This window comes from Cariama cristata, unplaced genomic scaffold (assembly GCF_000690535.1).
Source record: "Cariama cristata isolate BGI_N322 unplaced genomic scaffold, ASM69053v1 scaffold31909, whole genome shotgun sequence".
Lineage (NCBI taxonomy): Eukaryota > Metazoa > Chordata > Aves > Cariamiformes > Cariamidae > Cariama > Cariama cristata.
In genome coordinates, this window is record NW_009636822.1 from 1 (window position 1) to 18,777 (window position 18,777).

At 39.4% G+C, this 18,777-nt stretch overlaps 1 protein-coding gene across 1 annotated transcript; it reads right to left on the bottom strand.

Moving 5' to 3' along the window:
* Positions 1 to 3,149: 3,149 nt before the first annotated feature.
* On the bottom strand, positions 3,150 to 18,567 carry LOC104155544 (the record flags this gene model as incomplete). The annotated part of the gene is made up of 8 exons (XM_009708071.1): positions 18,495 to 18,567; positions 15,209 to 15,286; positions 11,308 to 11,430; positions 10,312 to 10,424; positions 9,519 to 9,662; positions 8,022 to 8,240; positions 6,389 to 6,571; positions 3,150 to 3,283 (listed from the first exon to the last, which is right to left on the bottom strand). Coding segments are annotated over exons 1-8 (1,067 nt in total), but the record flags the coding sequence as incomplete, so codon positions are not given.
* Positions 18,568 to 18,777: the final 210 nt, after the last annotated feature.

Consider the following 18,777-nt stretch of genomic DNA (forward strand, 5'->3'; position numbering starts at 1 on the left):
GGGCTGGGTACCCAGAGAACAATAGGTCTCACTACTAGAGACTGAGGCAAAGAAGGCATTAAAGTACCTCAGTGTTTTCCTCATCCTTTGTTACTATGTTTCCTCCTTCATCCAATAAAGGATGGAGATTCTCCTTAGCCCTCCTTTTGTTGCTAATGTATTTATAGATTATCTATTTTAATATAGAATATTTTCTAATGCTACTGTGCCAGAAAGACAATGATGATCTCAAAAGAAGCAGCCAAAGATGATCTAGCAGACTGAGTAGCTGTGGAGATTTAACTGCTTATATAGATGCACAAAGTCACGATTTAGAATAGGGCTTAACACTAATTACATAAATAATGAAGATGCAAGTCATGATTATTGCTTTTTAGCCTGCATAATACAGCAGATTGCAGCTGTGCTAAATAGTTAGCCACAAGTATCTACACAGAAGTTTCTCTTCATTTCATGAAAGACCTGAAACATTTTATTCTACTTGGGCTTTCTTCTTTCTGGTATTACGTTGTTTAATTATCTTTGAAAGCACATTTAAAATAGATGATTCATATTGTAAGCTGCTGGAGAGAAAACTGGTGGAAGAATAGCAAAGTAAGGAAAGGAGCACAAATACTAACAGGATAATGAATATGTTTCAGATGGTGAAGAGATTACACATTCTCACACTTTCGGGGTCATTTATGATGTACATCAGCTAAGCCTTGTTTCAGGTAATATTTTGTGCAACATGATCACATGCTCCAATGACTATTACAGTCATTTGTGCTCGACGTTAATACAAAAGCCATTGAAATGTGAGTGCTGACTAAATGAAAAGTAAGACATCGTGAAGTACTTTGGTGCATAGTTGATTAGAATGGATAGCCAGCACCATTTACGGGATTTTAAAAATTGTGAGGTAATGTTTAACAAGGAAATATTCACTAAACAATGCTCATGTTTTTGCCTGCTTTCTTCCTTTCTTACTGCCTTCACCATTTCGTGGGCCATGATAATGTATATTTAAAATGCAGCACTTTTGAGCACACCAAATCAAGGAAAGTGTCTGGGAACAACCACACAAATTACTGATTGTGATGAACTGCCATAATGACAAAGGCAAAGAAGAGTTTAGATTATACTTGTGAACTGATAGCACTTGGAAAACATTACGTAGCAACAGAAGTTGCCATAACACTTTGCATTATCTCAGGCTATTAAAACTATATTCATCTCTACTCTCAGCATATATATTCAGGAAACACTCTGAAAAGGAGTGCAAAAGTCTGGCCACACCAGCAAAATGTTGATATAGCTTGTCAGAAATGTCTTTCCTTTTTTAAGGGAAAAAAAGCGGCTTTCTGTTCACTAACATGTTGGCATTTCTCCCCTTGGAGTCAAATACACTCAAGATTCCTCTGGAATATAGAGACTAGAATGATATTTATAGCTCAGATTTAAAAGATAAGTGAATAATTGAAAGCATTTTTCTGAAATAATGAGATAGCTAACATGCATGTTTTCGCATTTTAGAGCAGAGGTTTTAAACCCCACATTGCTCAAAGTGACAAAGTGGTTCCCCTGTGCATGGAGTAAATTTCTTGCTGGTATCTGTCTCAGTCTTGAGCTTCATGTCAATTTCACAGATTTTTAGTAAGGGGTGAACTCACAGGGTGGCTGCTTCCTTAAAAAAGGAAAGAGGGAGTGTTTTTCTCCATTAGTTGCATATTTCATGAAACATCGAAGTTCAGCCTGTCAAGTTTGGTGAAAATCAGCCTAGAGGTTTGAAAGTTCTTCAGAACTGTGAAGAGGAGCCTGTACCATTAGGTCTTAGGAAGCTGTACTACAAATAGGCAAGAAGCTCTGCCTCCTAGAAGTTCACATACAGAATCCTATGAGTTAGTCACAGAAGGGAGAAGAAGCAGGAAAAATGCTAGGGTCAAATTACAGCTCCCTGGAATGTAGGTGGGTAACTGCTGATAAGGACAGGTGCTAATCTGCTTCTCCCTCCAGCCCTTTCTTCTCTGAAAGAAAAGGGTAATTCCCATGCTTCTTTAAGTGTAAGGATTATGTTAGTCTAAAATACCTGCTCTTTCAGGTCCAGAAATATTCCAGAAAGGAATATGGCTGGGTTGGCTGCAGGAGGCAATGTAAGTAGGTTTGAGTTTTCTTGTCCTCTCTGACTGCATGGTAGCATCAATGATGCTTCTAATCACAACTGAATTTTCACTTCAAGACAGCTCATCTCATGGTGGGATTTTTATTCTTGTTCTGTTTTTTAAATGCATACAATATTTCGATGGCTTACCAAATCTTAAGAGAGCACTTAAGAAACCTGGATTCCTTTTTAAGTTTGGTTGACTTCAGGCAGGCCGCACAAGACTGCATGACAACTAGAGACAGGCTCTCAGTGTTCAGTTTTTCTGATGCAGAAGGTAGGTTACACTTACACCTCATGAAGAAGCTAGTCACTTAAGGGTGTTCTTTTCTCTTCTGGGCTAATGTCCAATATCCCCAGAACAACAACAGCAAACACCCTACTGTCACTATTGTGGTAGGCTAACACTCAGTTTCTGTGCATGAGCAAGGGCAAATTACAGCACATAACATCCTACAGATTTCAATGGGATTTCTTGTGAAGTGAGGGCACCAGAACCTTTCTACCTTGTGGCAGCTGTCTCACAAGTTGTTGCCACCTAAAGATCAAAGGCAGGGAGAGCATACTTAGCCCGGTACTTCTTTCAGAAAGAGCCAATATTTCTGGTGCCTTCCAGATAAGGCAGGAATTGGGAGCCTTACACACCTTCTAAACATGCTGGAAAGCCTAACTACATCTAATCTTAAATTTTAATTCTACTTTACCAAGCACACTCCCACCTGGCTAATGAACAGCAATGTAGCATACTACCAGGGTTACCGGGAGATAATAACATGGTATAATTTAGACCAGTCTTACTTATTTAGTACATTTTACGACCAGATTTATGAATTGGCCCTTGTATGTTGTACTGGATGCATCGGTGAGGGAAGACGAGAAATGAAATCAATTACAGATTTACGATGAAGGTGACTGTCATGAGGTTAGGAGCCAGAAACTTTAACATTAAACTGTTAAAGAGAGCATTAAAAGTATGATTCCCTTCAGTAAATACTAATAGCACACAAACCTTATGATAGCTCCAAGGCGTAGATCAAAGTTTTTCTGCACAATCTCAAGCAGTTCTTCTTCAGATCTGTCTGACGTTCCATAATGAAACACTGAGATCGCAAGAGGATGACTCAGACCGATAGCATATGATAGCTGTAGAACACATGCATACAATCCAAACACAGTTAAAACAGTTCTTCCTACTTTTTGCTTAACAGAATGGAAAGGCTTATCTTAAGCATCAGGGGAAGATTTTATGCATATCTTTTCTGCATGAAGAAAGCTAGGAGATATGTCTTTGCTATTTGTCTTTTATGTTAGAAAATTATCTGTTTTCCTTAGAGAACGCTCAGCATTGTCAAATATCACACCTAACTGACATTCCTTAAAAGCAAAAGAGGTACTGTGTAATCATCCTCAGGTAGTTCCTCTCTGCATCCTTCAGCCTCAGCTAGACACAAGGATTTCAGGTCTCTGAGACTTCAGACTCTGAAATCTACAAATATTTCTGGGTTGTGGTTTTTTTTTTTTTCTGAGGCAGAGAAAACATTATCTAGGACAAGACAAGAAAAAGCTCCATGTTCCTAAAGCACTCACAGACTTGTTTTCCCAGAGTGAGTTATCTCCATGCACTCCTTGGAACTTCATCCCATATTTCCATGTGCTTTTTAAAACACAGCTATCAGAAGTAGACAAAGTAACCCAGGAAGTATTCCTTGTAATTTCACTTCATTCAGACAGAGGAGCTCTATAACTCCTCTCTGACATCCAAGAATCATATTAGCTTAGTGTGCCCAGCAGTGTGTCCAGGTGGCCAAGAAGGCCAACAGCATCCTGGCCTGTATCAGAAACAGTGTGGCCAGCAGGACCAGGGAAGTGATTGTACCCCTGCGTTCAGCACTGGTGAGGCTGCACCTCGAGTGCTGTGTTCAGTTTTGGAGCCCTTACTGCAAAAAGACATTGAGGTGCTGGAGCATGTCCAAAGAAGGGGAACAAAGGTGGTAAAGGGTCTAGAGCACAAGTCTTATGAGGAGTGGCTGAGGGAACTGGGGTTGTTTAGCCTGCAGAAAAGGAGGCTGAGGGGAGACCTTATCGCTCTCTACAACTACCTGAAAGGAGGTTGCAGCAAGGTGGGGGTCAGTCTCTTCACCCAAGTAACCAGTGATAGGACAAGAGGAAATGACCTCAAGTTGCGCCAGGGGAGATTTAGATTGGATATTAGGAAGAATTTCTTCACCAAAAGGGTTGTCGAGCATTGGAACAGGCTGCCCAGGGAACTGGCGGAGTCATTATCCCTGGAGGCATTTAAAAGGCATGTAGACGTGGTGCTTAGGGACATGGTTTAGTGGTGGGCTTGGCCATGCAAGGGTTACAGTTGGACTCGATGATCTTAAAGATCTTTTCCAACCTAAATGATTCTATGATTCTTTTCACCACAGCACTGCACAGCACAGTACTGACAGGTTCTCATGACTATCTTCCCCTTAGCTAATTTTGAGATCATGCTAAGTCTTTTTTTCATTAACCGATCAGCTGACAATTCTATATCATCTAAATAAAACCTACATGGTATTTGTGATAATATACAGCTAATTAGTCTGCAGTTCCCTCCATTATCCATTTTGCCGTTTCAGTATGAAAAGGTGATTAGCATGGGAACAATATCCACAGCACAGCCAGTTCAATTGTCAGCCTCAGTGGAGGCTGGCAAGGTCTTAGTGTAGCACGCAGGCACTAATGAGCTGAAAATACTTTTGCATTTCCACTTGATACATTTTTCCTTTTGTTAATTTTTAATCCAGCCTTCTATGACTTCACAGGACATTTGCTTTTTCACTCTCCCATCCTCCTCTCTCCTCCCATGTTACCTTCATTGCTAATATCTGACATCTCCATACCTTGCTGTTAACCATATCAATCTTGCCTTGTCTAGAGTCAGACTCAGGTATTTAAGGAGCATCTCTGGGAATTATTGGAATAACAACATTCCCACCTAACTCAAGAACTAAGACAGTGATTTATGTGTTCAAAAATGCCACTCAAAATGTGCACACCAAGAAACCAGAAGTTTGTCTTCCGTCCCCTCAGAAAAAAAAAAAGTTATTAACAATTTGCTAACCATCACTATTTGTGCTTGGCTTATTCCCAACCTCCCCTTTCCTTGACTTATTCCAAACTTGAAGTTTAATCAGGTATCAAACACATGCACAACATCTAAAGAAAGGGGCCTTGTTCCTAATTGAGATGTCTGGATACTATGTCATTGATCATCACCGCATCCACTAGGCCTCTCCTCTGGTCCATGGAGAAAGTAAAAGATTTCAAACACAACTCTGCAGCAAAACATCAGGCAGATCACTGCTGTAGCAGCCAGATCATTTTACTGTAGTAATTTGTTGTGCTGGGTTGAAATTATTGCATAGCAGCTACTCAGAGTAAGTATGTGTATAAACTAGTATTGCAAACTGCCTAGACAAACCTCAATTGTTTAGCATTCACGTTAGGTTCATGTTTAATGGTGAAACACTCTAGGGGTCAATAAAACACCTCTTTCAACTTCTTAGATTTAGTAGTCCCAGAAATTCATGCACAAGGAAGGAAGTGTATTTCTTCTGAGCATGTAAGACTGATGAAAGTTGTTATTGTTTTAAACTCTTAAGAGCAATTGAATGTTGCTTTTAGTCACACCTCACACCATAGTAGTATACTAGGAGCACACAGTAGAGAACTCATGGTAACTTTAAGGTAATTTCAAATACAGCTTAGAATGGTTTAAATTAAAACTAAAATGACCATATAGTACAGCAAGTTGCACAACTACAGCTAGACACTGCTAATACAACTGTAATGTGCTGTGCAGCTCAGGTTGGAGCACTGGGCAGGCATGGGTGTACGGAGGATCGCTAGAGTTGCTGGAAGTAAAAGCAAGGATGATGCAAAGAAGTACCTAGACCAGGGATGGCAACAGAGTTGGAGAAGGAATACTACTGAGAACACACTCCTTGTTTCAGGACCATCCTAGCCTGTGTCTTTGGCTTCCCTCATAGGGCTCCTTAGTAACACACCCCTAAGAGGAACTTCCTGGAGCCCCATTTGTGGAGATGTGCTCTCTCTCCCCGCCTCTGTGACACCATTCTAGTAGAAGAAATGCTTTTCTGAAACTGGAGTGGGGCTGTGATGGTAGTATGTATTCTGAGGGGTGACCACACATGAGACAGTATTTCTATTATGGTGTATTACTTTCACGGTTGCTCTTACCTGGATTAATACTCTTTTACAGAGACCAGCTTTCACTAGAGATTTTGCGATCCAGCGAGCTGCATATGCTGCAGAACGATCAACTTTGGAGGGATCTTTTCCAGAAAATGCACCTCCCCCGTGTGCTCCCCAGCCTCCATAGGTATCAACAATGATCTTCCTGCCTGTCAGTCCGGCATCACTCTGGAGGACAAACAATTGAATATATTCATGAGACACAACAGTTTACCTAGTTCCATACTAGGTTATTGGGTACAGCTTTGTTTTGTATTTGCCACAGATATTACTCATTGTTCAAGTGTTTGCCTGCACATACAACTGTTGGAGGAACGAGGTCTACATGACTGGAGTATTTTTCAGAGATGTACTAAGCTGTCTGTGCTGCAGTCACTTCTGAAGACTGATAAGAAAGTGACACAACTGCAAACATCACAAAAAGTGTGCTCCCTTCAAATCAGCGATCATGAAACACTGTCTCTGGTTTACTGGCCAATGACTTCACTCAGTAACACTTGATGGAGGCCAAGAATTTAGAGAGACAAAAGCCTTCCTGCAAAGCAGATCCCATGTGACCTAAAAGGTTAACAAGCTTCACTTAGATACACATACTAAAGCTGGGGCTTCATAGAGCTGCAGCTCAGTGCTGCCAGCATAAGAGTACTGAGAAATTCTTGCTGAGTTCACCTTAATGGTTCACTAGTGGCACAAGGATCACTTGGTACTACTCTTCTTTCTTCTTCTTGCCTGCCTGTTTCCCTGATAATGGAATCCCACCCTCTTGCATGGACTTTTGTCTGCATCCTACAACTTGATGAGGTGATCCAAGTTGTTCAACCAGCAGAGAATTACTGCCTTTCTGTCAGATTAGCAAAACTGGTGACTGCAAGCTGATAAATGATCTCCCAAGTGTTGAGAAACTCCATCCTGAAAGAGGATAAACTGCATTAATCCACTAATTTTAAATCCCCAAATAAGTAATATGAGAGTAAAGCTGACATTTATTCCCCAATGAAAGTGGTATCCTCTGCATCATCCCAGTATGATCATAAGCACACCTTATAGTTTCAATCCTTCATTGAACTCTTTATACAAAACTAGACAGTTTTGAGTAACAAAACTTTTTACAATTTCACAGCAATGACCTGTTTACCTAGTACCAGCACCTGGAAAGCAGAACACACGTCAAATTCTAATGACTATTGAGACTTAATATATTAAGGTATCCCTTAAAATTTGTTCAGCTTTCTGGATAATTTCTATGTAGAAGATCAGCTCTGTTGATATTTCTGGTTTTGATTTTTACTGTGAAAGTGAAGAGATACTTCCAGTCAGGCATTTTAGTGTATAACTTAAGGGCTAGCTTTTGGTCATTTAAAATACTTTCTGGAAACAAGACAAAGATCCAAGAATCTGTACATTTGGCTGTCCAAGCAGGTACAGCTCCAGTTTAGATGCCAGCTGCCCAGTAGGAAAACTGCAGTAGAAATAACCAAAGCTTCCTTAAAAATGTATAGACTTCCTTGGTTAAAGGTATACCAGTTTATTGCACTTTTGTGGCAATGCCACAAATTAGAAGCATGTGGCAAAGTAGAATCCAAGTCTGTATAGGCTGTCCTCTTTCAAAGTACTATACCTTAGGACCACCTTCTACAAACTTTTCACTTGGAAGGAGATGATAAATTGTGCCCTCATCAAGATACTTCTCTGGAATGACTTTTTTAACAACTTTCTCCATTAGCTCCTTCTGTATTTGTTGTAGAGGTATGTCCGGGGCATGATGTACTGAAATCACAAGTGTGTGCACTCGGATGGGCTCAATGGCACCATTGCTCTCCTTGTATTCCATTGTGACCTAGAGAGGAAAAAAAAAGGGACAGTGAACACTCAAGATCAAAAGCATCAGTTTGAAAACTGAAAATGAACCTCACAGTTATTTTCTGCAGCAAAAAAATAAACAGATGAAGGGAAATGGGATGAAAAGTGATGGATTGTTGCCAATGCTTAATATCAGTGTAAGAAAAAAAAAAATAATACAGGCAGTACTGAAGTACCACTAACAAAAGAGTTAACCAAAGGATATTACATGTATCACCACAGAGAAGCAAAAGAACAGTACAAAAGCTACAGAAGCCTAAGATTTTACCAGTAGATGCTAAAATCATCCACGGTTTGGCATGTTAACATAACTTCAAATAGTGAATCACCAAAGTAAAGCCAAAAAAATTTTGGAGGACCCTGCTAAAATGAGCAACTGTAGATCATGATAATGACAGGCTGTATCCTTTACTACCTATTGCATGGCTTTTATGTACATGCAAATATAAACTGGCATTGCTCCATCATTAGTATAGGTTTTCTTACAGAGTTAGAAGGCCTCTCTACTTTCCCACACTTCAAAAATGCTTGGATAGATACAGCATAAAGAAATCAGTCTATTCACATGTTCTGTGCACTGCTGATAAAAGGCAGGGACACAATTCATGTTGCACTGCCACAACAGCAGCAGTATAACTCAATGCAGTTCATCCCCACTAAGCAACAGAAATCAAGACTAAAACACCTTGCTGCCTTGGAAATGCCACATGTGTGGCTTTCCTTTTCCCTCCTGCAGATTTCACACCCTGGAAGACAGAGAACTGACTGTATTTGAGACTGCCAAAGTACATCATTCTTACAGTAGGCTCACTGACTCACCCACTCAGCTCTGCAACACAGCTGTCAGTGGCTCTGATCACCAATCAAATATGGTATACATGACGTTTGAATCAAGAACATCTCTGTTTTAACTGAGAAACCATAGCACTATCCCAGTCCATGCTTCAGGAATGCTGATATTTATTCAGAAAAAGAAACCCAGCTGATTGTCAGTAATTTGATAATCTTCTTAATCTACAAGGGAAATGAAGCAAATAGAAGTCTCATTTTGAAGAAACCTGCTTGGACACTGATAGAACAGTTTAAACAAACCATGTATGCTACATACAAATGTACCTTATGAAATTTACACCACCTCAGAGCATGAAAATGACAGCACTATTTTTGATAAACGTGAATTCTGATTTAGTAGCAGAGAGGGTAAATGATTTCTATTGTTTCTCACCCTTACAGTTTATGCATCTACATTACGAACCTGTGTTTTCCCATCTGGTCTAACCCAGGGCCATGTTCCATTCCGTTCCAGAGCCTTTATGCTTGCAGTCAGTTTGTGTGCCAGGAGGATGGTTAAGGGCATACATTCCTCAGTTTCATCAGTGGCATAGCCAAACATCAAACCCTGCATTGAAAAATGGGGAAATAAGCCACTTGTTTCCATGTTCTCTTTTGATTTCTGCACCTTGCACCTGTCTTTGCCATGCAGTACTTTAAAACCACCCAACCCTAGCAAGAGACAGCAGTAACATGCAGAGTGAATACATTTTGACATATAACCACCCTGAAATAACATTTGTGTATCTGCATGCACAGGAATCTGAGCCACAGCAGGGTCTGGCTCCTAAGAATGGCTCTGCCTTAAGCGTCCATAAGAATCCACTGCAAAGTTTTAATAGACACAAAGATCATAAAGACTGCTCAGCCTTTTCCCCACACATGAAAACTACAATAACATAGTATTTGATGCCCAAGAAGTAAAACCAGACTACCAAAAGGACTTGAAAGACCAGAAACTGACACTGACTGACAAAAAGCTTAATTGTAGCTCTATCCAGTAATGCCACTGGATATGGGAAAAGCCACTTTCATTGAAACTAGTGAAGGCCATGTTAGTTTTTAGCACTTCGGTGATTAAGAGAGTACACAGTGTTTAGCTGCCAATTCTCACACTTTGCACAATAACTTTTAAGGAAAGGCCCTGGTCCAGTGCAATTCCAACTGCTTGCGCATAAACTAAATTTGCATAAGTGCCTGGAATTAACTTTCATTACCTGATCCCCTGCTCCAATGTCATCATCACTCTTGCCATGGGAGACAGCATGCTTGATCTCTTTACACTGTTGTTCTAAGGCCACTAAAACTGTGCAAGTCTTATAGTCCAGTCCTGGTGAAAGAAGTTTTGTAAAGCCAGGTCATACATTCTTGAGAGTTCACAAATTACTAGAGAAGGTTTTAGGGATTATCTACTTGTCTTGGCTAAAACTTTTAAAAGTCTAAGCATGTAAGCTTCCTATTCTACATTTTGTATTGCTAATAGAAGCAGACAATCAGAACACTTATGTAACAGTCTCAGGATGTGGGCAAGTTAGTGGTAGTAGTTCAAACTTGAGGTCTTGAAACTGAGGGTAAGTGTAATCCTACAAGCTGCCCCACCAAAGCTTGTTACATTGCTTATGCTGACAGGGATTGAAACCGTTCAGGCATTAAAGGTGTGAGAGGAAAATGTTACCAGAAACTAGTATTCAGTTTTTCTTATCGTAGGTTTTAGGGTTCCATAGAATTAGAGAAAAGCTGTATATATCATGCATGAAAAGGGAAGACTGCAGAAGAATAGTCATGTAAGGGGTTCAGTTGCTCAAAGGAAGCTACTTTAGGAGATATGTTAAGACTACATAAAGAATTCCCTTGGGTGTGAACTTCAAATGTCATAGGCATATGCACCCCAAGGACAAGGAACATCAGTGTTAAAGCTTTCACTGTACAAACCTACAGATGCAACCAACTTCTGACATTTGTGCAAACACTAGTTCTTCTGCATCGGAGAAGCAAGAGGTACCTGGCACTTTCAAGAATAAGTCTTTTACAAGTATGGGACCTTAAAATAGCTCCTTCAGTACCAGGCACTGAAAAATGCCTATCAATATCTGTGCAGTTTTCTCCCAGGTCTGGATATATATTTCATTTTATTTTCTGGGAGATGACAAAAACGTGACTTTGGCCACATGCAGAACAGACCCAAGAATGAACACATGAAAGATGTCACTCACCTTTGGAAGAGTCATCATACCCTATCTTCTTAAGGGTGTCTCTTACAATTTTTTGGTAATCTACTACAGCCTGGGATGTGATCTCTCCACAAAGCAAAATCATTCCAGTTTTTGCTACACACTCTGCAGAAAAAAGATGAAACATCAGAATTTACTGCTACTATTTTACAGTTACACAGGGAAATCCTGAAGATGGTTCTATGAACAAAGGATTAGTCATAGGGAAAACCCAATACAAAGCCTTAGCATACATATAGGTCTTCATGCAACCACTCTTCTCTTCAGTTGATATGAACACTAAAATGCCCGCATTGGGGCAGGGGGTTCACCTTACCCAATTATCCTATCTCTGGAGTGACTAGCAGCAAACATCTATAAGAACAGGTCAAGTATATTGTGCTATTTCTCCAAATACTCCAAATACAGGGTCTTCCTGAAGCTAAAGGGACATCATTTATTAACGAATGGCATTACCCACCTTTGACAGATTTTTGTTGCAGTAATTCACCCAGTTGCCCTTGGCAACCATGAAAACTTTTAGCATCCATAGGATCCTGGGGCAAGAAGCTACACAACTGCATTATAAATTGAGTGCAGAATCATTTAATATTTTGTTTTGTTGTTTGTTTCAAGTGTCCATCTGGCCTCCAAATTTTTTTGTTTTATGTTAAAACATACAGCAAACAATCACAAAAAATTCACTACATCAATACAACCTACAACTGTATAGCTCTATTTCATATCCCATTCAATCATCTCTTTTCCAGACTAGGAAGGCCTAGGCTATTCACTGAAAGACACTGTATGGCTATGCTCGTATTTGTCACTCTTGTCATGCAATCTTACTATAGCCTTTTTGGGGATAAGGAAAGAGAAACAGATTGCCCACAGTATTCAAGACACGCAACCACGGATTTATAGGACTTAATGATGTTCTCAGTTCCACTCTTCATTCCCTTCCCAGTAAGCCCTAACAATCAGCTTGAGTTTTTACTGCTACTGAGCACTGACTATTTTCACAGAAACACATCTATTACAACTCCAAAATGCCTCTTCTGAATGCTTGCAGTGAACTGCAAACCTTACTTTCTATATATGGGGATAAGATTGCTTGCTTTCCCCTTGCATTAGCCTACACTGAATTTCATCCATCACTTTTATCAACCAGTCACCAACTCATCTGAATAATTTTTTTTGATTTCAAGATTAAGTATTACAGGCAGGAATATGCTATAAAATTGCACAACTGTGGACTGCAGCATGACCTAAAGATAATCAGGCTAGCTTTAATTGGCAGCTTAGCTTAGATAATACAGACAAACAGCTGAGAACTTAGCACAGGGCAAGATTTCTCTGTTTGTCTGCAAGAGGAATCACTCTCTATTGAACTACTAAGCTACATCCTAGCTGGCATGGTATCTCTGAATTACACTGTGCACACAATGAGAGTCCATAATAATAAAGTACCCCTAAATTTATACAGCACATCAACCTCAGGTAGTGATACAACTACAGTGCACGTTATCCTGGTACTGTTATTTTCATACTCAACCTTGTGCCCCTGCTCTACTGACCAGCAGTGTTCTTCCTGTCTGCTACACCCTAGTAGACCACGTATACGTGCAAGGCATGTACGGTGCTGTGAATGCTGTGCTGACGGAAGAGACCCTGTCTTACAGGTGTGAGGCAGAGAAGAATAGCTCTCAGCTTTTGCAGTGTCGTCATTACAAAAAATGGAAGCCTCTCCGGAAGAACACAAAGTTAGGGAATTGAGGCTTACAGAGATGGAAGAGTAAGGCTGTAGTCACCACTAACAGCCCCTAGAAGCTCTCCCAGGCCCTTTACAGCCAAGCAAAGCTTCATGGTGGTGCAAGACTTCACGGCATGATGATGCTTTTTTACTATCAGGATAAGAAAGATCCATCTTCTTTGACTGCTTTCTATCCTGATTGAAATTTAATTCAACCGAAAGAAAACACAGCTTAGGAGCTGCACTATAGCTGCAACTTACAAGTGAGCCCAAGGAACACCCCCATCTACTCTACCCAAGAGAAAGTTACTGTGTAAGATTTTGGGCTCTTCACTGGGGGGTGATTTCTTACATGTTTAAGTCTCCTCAAAAGACTATTTTGAACTTCCACCTTCCCTTTTGTACTGTCTTGGTTTATGGTTAGTTAATTTTCCCTCTTGACTCTCATTTGTTGGCAGCACACTGGGAAGGACATTTTTTCAAGAAAGAATTTGGCTTCACTTAATCAGAAAGGAAGTTGAAAAATGATTCTGCCTTCTGCTTTATGCTACTTGCAACCAGTATTCTGTTGCTTGACTTTACCGCTACCCAGTTTGTTGGCAGCATAAAGAGAGACCAGCTCTGTCATGCTGAAATGAGGTAGTGCTAGTGTAATAATTCAGAACTTTGTATGCAAAACTTGCTGATCCTAAAAGTCCAAGCAGCAAATAAAACTCAAAAGAACCACAGATACATTTTTCTACTGGTAGATAGAATCTAGTTTCAATATCTCCATAGACTACATTTCATAGTTTTGTAAAACACAGTGTTACAGTGGCTTAGTAATTACATAACGCTTTGAGATTTTTTTTTTCTGAAAGTTTGAGGCAAGGCCTGCACAACTAAACAGAAATTCTAATTTTCACCTGGTAAACCCTGTATCGAGTGCCATAACTGCTTTCTGTTCTCTACCCCACTACTTTTTTAGCAAACTCTGTGTCTGGTCCCAGTTTATCTTTTCCAGGCTTATGCTTTGATATACTCAAGTTTCCTGACTCCAGTCAGCAGTTTTGATGTTTTTTCCCCAACAGATTACAGAAATCAGGGATTTATCTATGTAATCATGTCACATCTCAATCTTTTTTTTTGGTAAGACAAACTGATCATGTTTCTCATATCTTTCATGACACATTTTTCAGTCCTTGTCATTTTTGCAGCATTTCTCTGTTACTATCTCCAGACTTTCGGCAGTTTTAGAAGCATAACTGTCTGCAATACAGGAATACATGCTTCATTAAGTCTAATATGTGCTAAACTCTCCCTGCCATGTCTCCTCACTGCTCACATCTATGTATCAAGGATCACAACAGATTTTTCAGATAAAATGTCATATTAGATCACTGTATTTGTGGGATGCAGGTAGCCTTCTGTGCTGTAACTATGGCCTCAATGGCTTGTTTTAAGAAAAAAATTACTGCAGTCAGGGAGCTCTTTAGGCACATTCCCTCCTATGTCCATCCCCCCATGGCAACCCAGCTCATTCCAATTTGATATGTTCTTAGCCTCTGGAACAGGTGATGTTGCTAGTGACAACGTCCATGTGGAATACAGGGTAGTCCTAACAGAAAGCCCCACAAAAAAGGCAAGCCACTTTGATCAGAATCACATTCAAATGAACTGTGCACTTATCTGCCTGTGAACCAAGGGCATCACCCCGTTTCTGTAAAGGCACAGTAAATATCTATTTAGCACTTCTGGATTTTGAGTTTTATTAACACCTTTTACTCATTCTGTGAAGAAATCCATCTTGACATATATCTTTCCTCAGTTCTCTTTTCCCCTAATTTTCTTAGATTCCTCATTATCATTAGCCCTGTTCACCATAGTTTTCCCTGATAACACTGGCATCTCCTCATCTATTTCTTACATTTCATGATTTTTAATTCGTACTGAAGTACTATGTATTTCCTTTTTTCTGTTAATTTTTTTGCAGCTTTTTTCCTGCCTTCCCTTCTCCTCTGAGTCAGTGTGCCAGAGTTGGCCTCTTGACTGACTGTGGAAATGCTGACTGCCAGCCAGCTATTGCAAGAATTTTGGATCACAGGATGTTATATCAACATGGATTACTTGTTGTACTTCATTAATCTGTTTTTCTATCTGTATTGTACTTACCACAGGCAACCTTGGCATCTGGATCAATACTGAGATGAGCATCTAGAACAGCATCACTTATCTGATCACACATCTTGTCTAGAAGATAAAAATTACTGACATAACATTTCTTCTTGTGATAAAAAAAAAAAAGTGATTTCTTAACAAAATTTCATTTCCAGTGAGTAAGAGACTTCTGCTTATAGAGCATCTGCCAAGAAGCAATTTTAGCAACTTACATTCTGAAAGGTATGTCTTACCCTGTTTTCACTCCTCTCCTCAAGTCAATCCTAACTGACATTTTACCATCATCTGCACAGGCCAGCAGCCTCCCAGGTGAGGGGACAATGTAAAAGGCCTGCAAAGGCATCCTGAAATACTAGTTTCAGGAGAATAGAAGATACAAGTAGCCACTTTGGAAGAAGTATTTAAGCTAAGACTTTTCTGTAGGGGTTTTGCATTCTTCAGCTCTTTATTTTAAACTTTATATTGCATTTTCTGAGTGAATTGCCTGTTTTGATCTACATCTTATAACTGTCAGAGGTCTGCACTTAAGGCAGTGTTTAGTCCTTCAGAACCTCCAGTGGGGCCCTCTGAGGTCTCATGTGTCAACTTTTTTGGATGACAAGAGGCACTACCCTCCCTACAAATGTATACATTAGATTGAAGTCCACTCCTGGAATTATCCACAGCTATCTGGCTCATTTGAGTTTAGAAAAGCATCTGCAAACATTGTCTCAGAGAAAAGCATTGGCCACTCAAAAGTTTTCACAGTTATATTTCTGAGTTTTGGTCTTATTTTGTAGGACAAAAGCACTGGAGAAAAAAGTTTTTACCTATTCTGTCTTCAGCACCTATGACTTATTGTCCGAGTAAGACCTGAGTATGCCAAATGCATTTGGTTTGTTAAAATTTAATGAACAATTTAGGGGACAAATTGAGATTTTTTGTCTCATCAGGGTAGCTGAACCAGGTGAAAACAATCCATATTATTTCTTCAAAAGTACAGGTTTGAAAGGTTGCATACCTGCAGGACCAACATGACTAATGTGAATTAATCTTCACCCACCATCATTACAAAAAAAGGTATCCAAAATATGTTTAGCCACACAACTACACAGCTGGATCTACAACACTGTCTGTATCAACGAGCCAGGTGCCTATACTGCTTGCAACAGCCTATATAATTACCTATGTAATTGACGGTCTAAAATAAATTCTCTTGCAGGAGTGAGTACTGTTACATATGTGCACAGACTTGAGGGCCCAAAGAGGAAGTTAATGAAGAAGCATAACTGAATGTCTACCTTAAACTACTTATTTACTTTTAAAGATAATCTGGTCTGGAAGCAATCGAACATCAGAACAAAATTATAAGGCAAGAGTAGAGTTATTCTGTACCCCAAAAGATCTGTAATTCAATGCAAAGTTTAAATGCAAATTGAATTTTTATGTGAGAACTGTAGAGTAATATCTTTCAGTAGAATCTAAAAGCAAGGAAAAGTGAAATATGCTAGCCTGTAGTTTTGAATGGATGAGCCGTTGTGCCATCAGTACTACCTCACTCAAATACAAACTAAAAACAGGCTAAAAGCAAAGCATGAGCGCTAAAAAGGTATGCACCCCTTTTATTCACACAGTGATCTCAATGTCAGCATGAGATTTGCTTATGGAGGTGCACAGGTCTCTTCTTCACTGGCATAATTTTCACAATCTGAATCAGCAATTTCCGTACATTTAACTAGGCATTTCATAAGCATTTGCAAAGGAAGTGCAACAATTTAGAGGCTTGGAAAAAGGCAAAACAAAAACAACAAAAAAAGCCAACTTGATAGCTGTAAAGCCTGTCTTCAGCTGTTTGTGCTGCATTGATCCCCAGCTTAAGCATTATCTTACTGAAATTTCTTGCTAGTATATTTACTCAGAGAATCGGAATTCTGGTCAGTTATTTAAGTTATATTGCACCTTCACTGATAAAAATTGACCACAATTTGAAGACATAAGGATATAAAATAAAAAACAGAAACATCATGTGGTCGTAACTTCGGATCCAGAAGTCATTTGTGCAATCAAGTATAAAATCAAGGAAGATCAGTAACACGAAGTTCCAAAGTTTGCCATCTGGCTAGTTTGTCAATATCCCTGAGGCAAACTGAGTCCTGAAGATTGTGAAATTGATTCACATCAGAGGGTCCAATGCTCAAGCAGGAATAGCATAACCTGGAACAACTGGTAAGTTTTATTGCCTTCAGCTATTTGCACCATTACAACATACAGTGCAGTGTTTTAAAGCAAGCAAGTGGTTGTGGTGGTTCAAGATATGATGCCGTGTCCTGCAGAGGTCTTGCAGCTGTTGGACTGTTCACTAGAGGCTGGGCAGACAGACTAATATAACTGTTCTCATACTGTGCCATTCCCACCTAATGAATAAGAATCCTGAGAATGCAGATACACAAGAAAAACTCGAGTGCAAACCTTTAGTGTTTGACACCAGTCTCATTTTCTTACTATTAGGGTTTTTTTGTCTTTCCTTCTACTATGGAAAAAGTAAGAGGTAATGTTGTTTTTAGCCTTAACATTCAAATTCTCCATTGGAAGGTTCCACCATAAAAGGAACTGTTGAAAGCTTTACTGTAAATTTGATTCACTAGTGTTTCTGCTGGAGGTCCAAACTTCCTCCAGTCCATCAGTTAACATAGCTTCTAGATAGGTATTTGTGTAAACAAAGCTGTGTGAAAAACAGCTTAATTTAATGAACAGCAATTAGAGCTGAAGCATTGTCTTACAGTCCCAGATCTAGAAAATACAAAGGCTTTGTACAACATACAGCATATGTAAATTTGTGTTAGGGAGAGCAACGTGGCAAAGAGGCGTATGCAGTATTACAGCAGTATCTGGAATGTAGCTCTGATGAAAATCAGTGCTCAGGATTCCAAACGTTTCAGAGATTCAGAGTTCAATGATCACCTGTAATAAACATGTGCACAGTTCAATGATCACCTATAATAAACACGTGCATAAAGTGATATTTTTTCATTACAGAATTAACAATGAAATTGTAATTCCAGTATGTAAGACCTTTCCATGCTTCTTCCTCTCAAGCAAAAACTTAAAGTTGTCTATGCCAGATTATATTGCATAATAAACAAATAAAACAAATTCTTGTCAAGCAAACAAAGTCTATTCAAAATAATTAATTAGTTATTTCTTTTCTCCATCGGAGGAGATATGACTGAACTTTCATCAGACAGCATTCTTCAGTGCAAGTATTAATAAAAGCAAAGATTCAATCAGCATTTTTACTTACCAGAATGTCCTTCAGCAACAGATTCTGAGGTAAAAAGAAATCGTTTTTCTTTTTTTGAGGTATGAATCGACATGTCTTCTTATCTTTAGCGAGTCTGCAAATCAGAAAAACTCAACGCAACTGACTACAGAACAAGCACAGGCAGAAGGTGAAGTGGAAAGGTTAATATACCTCTGCAAACAGCTGATGTAATTGCTTCTGTGTGTTTGTTCCTCAGAAACTCAATAGATTAAGACTGATCTGTGTGGATTTTACAATGCACTGCTACAGAGACTCCTTTCAT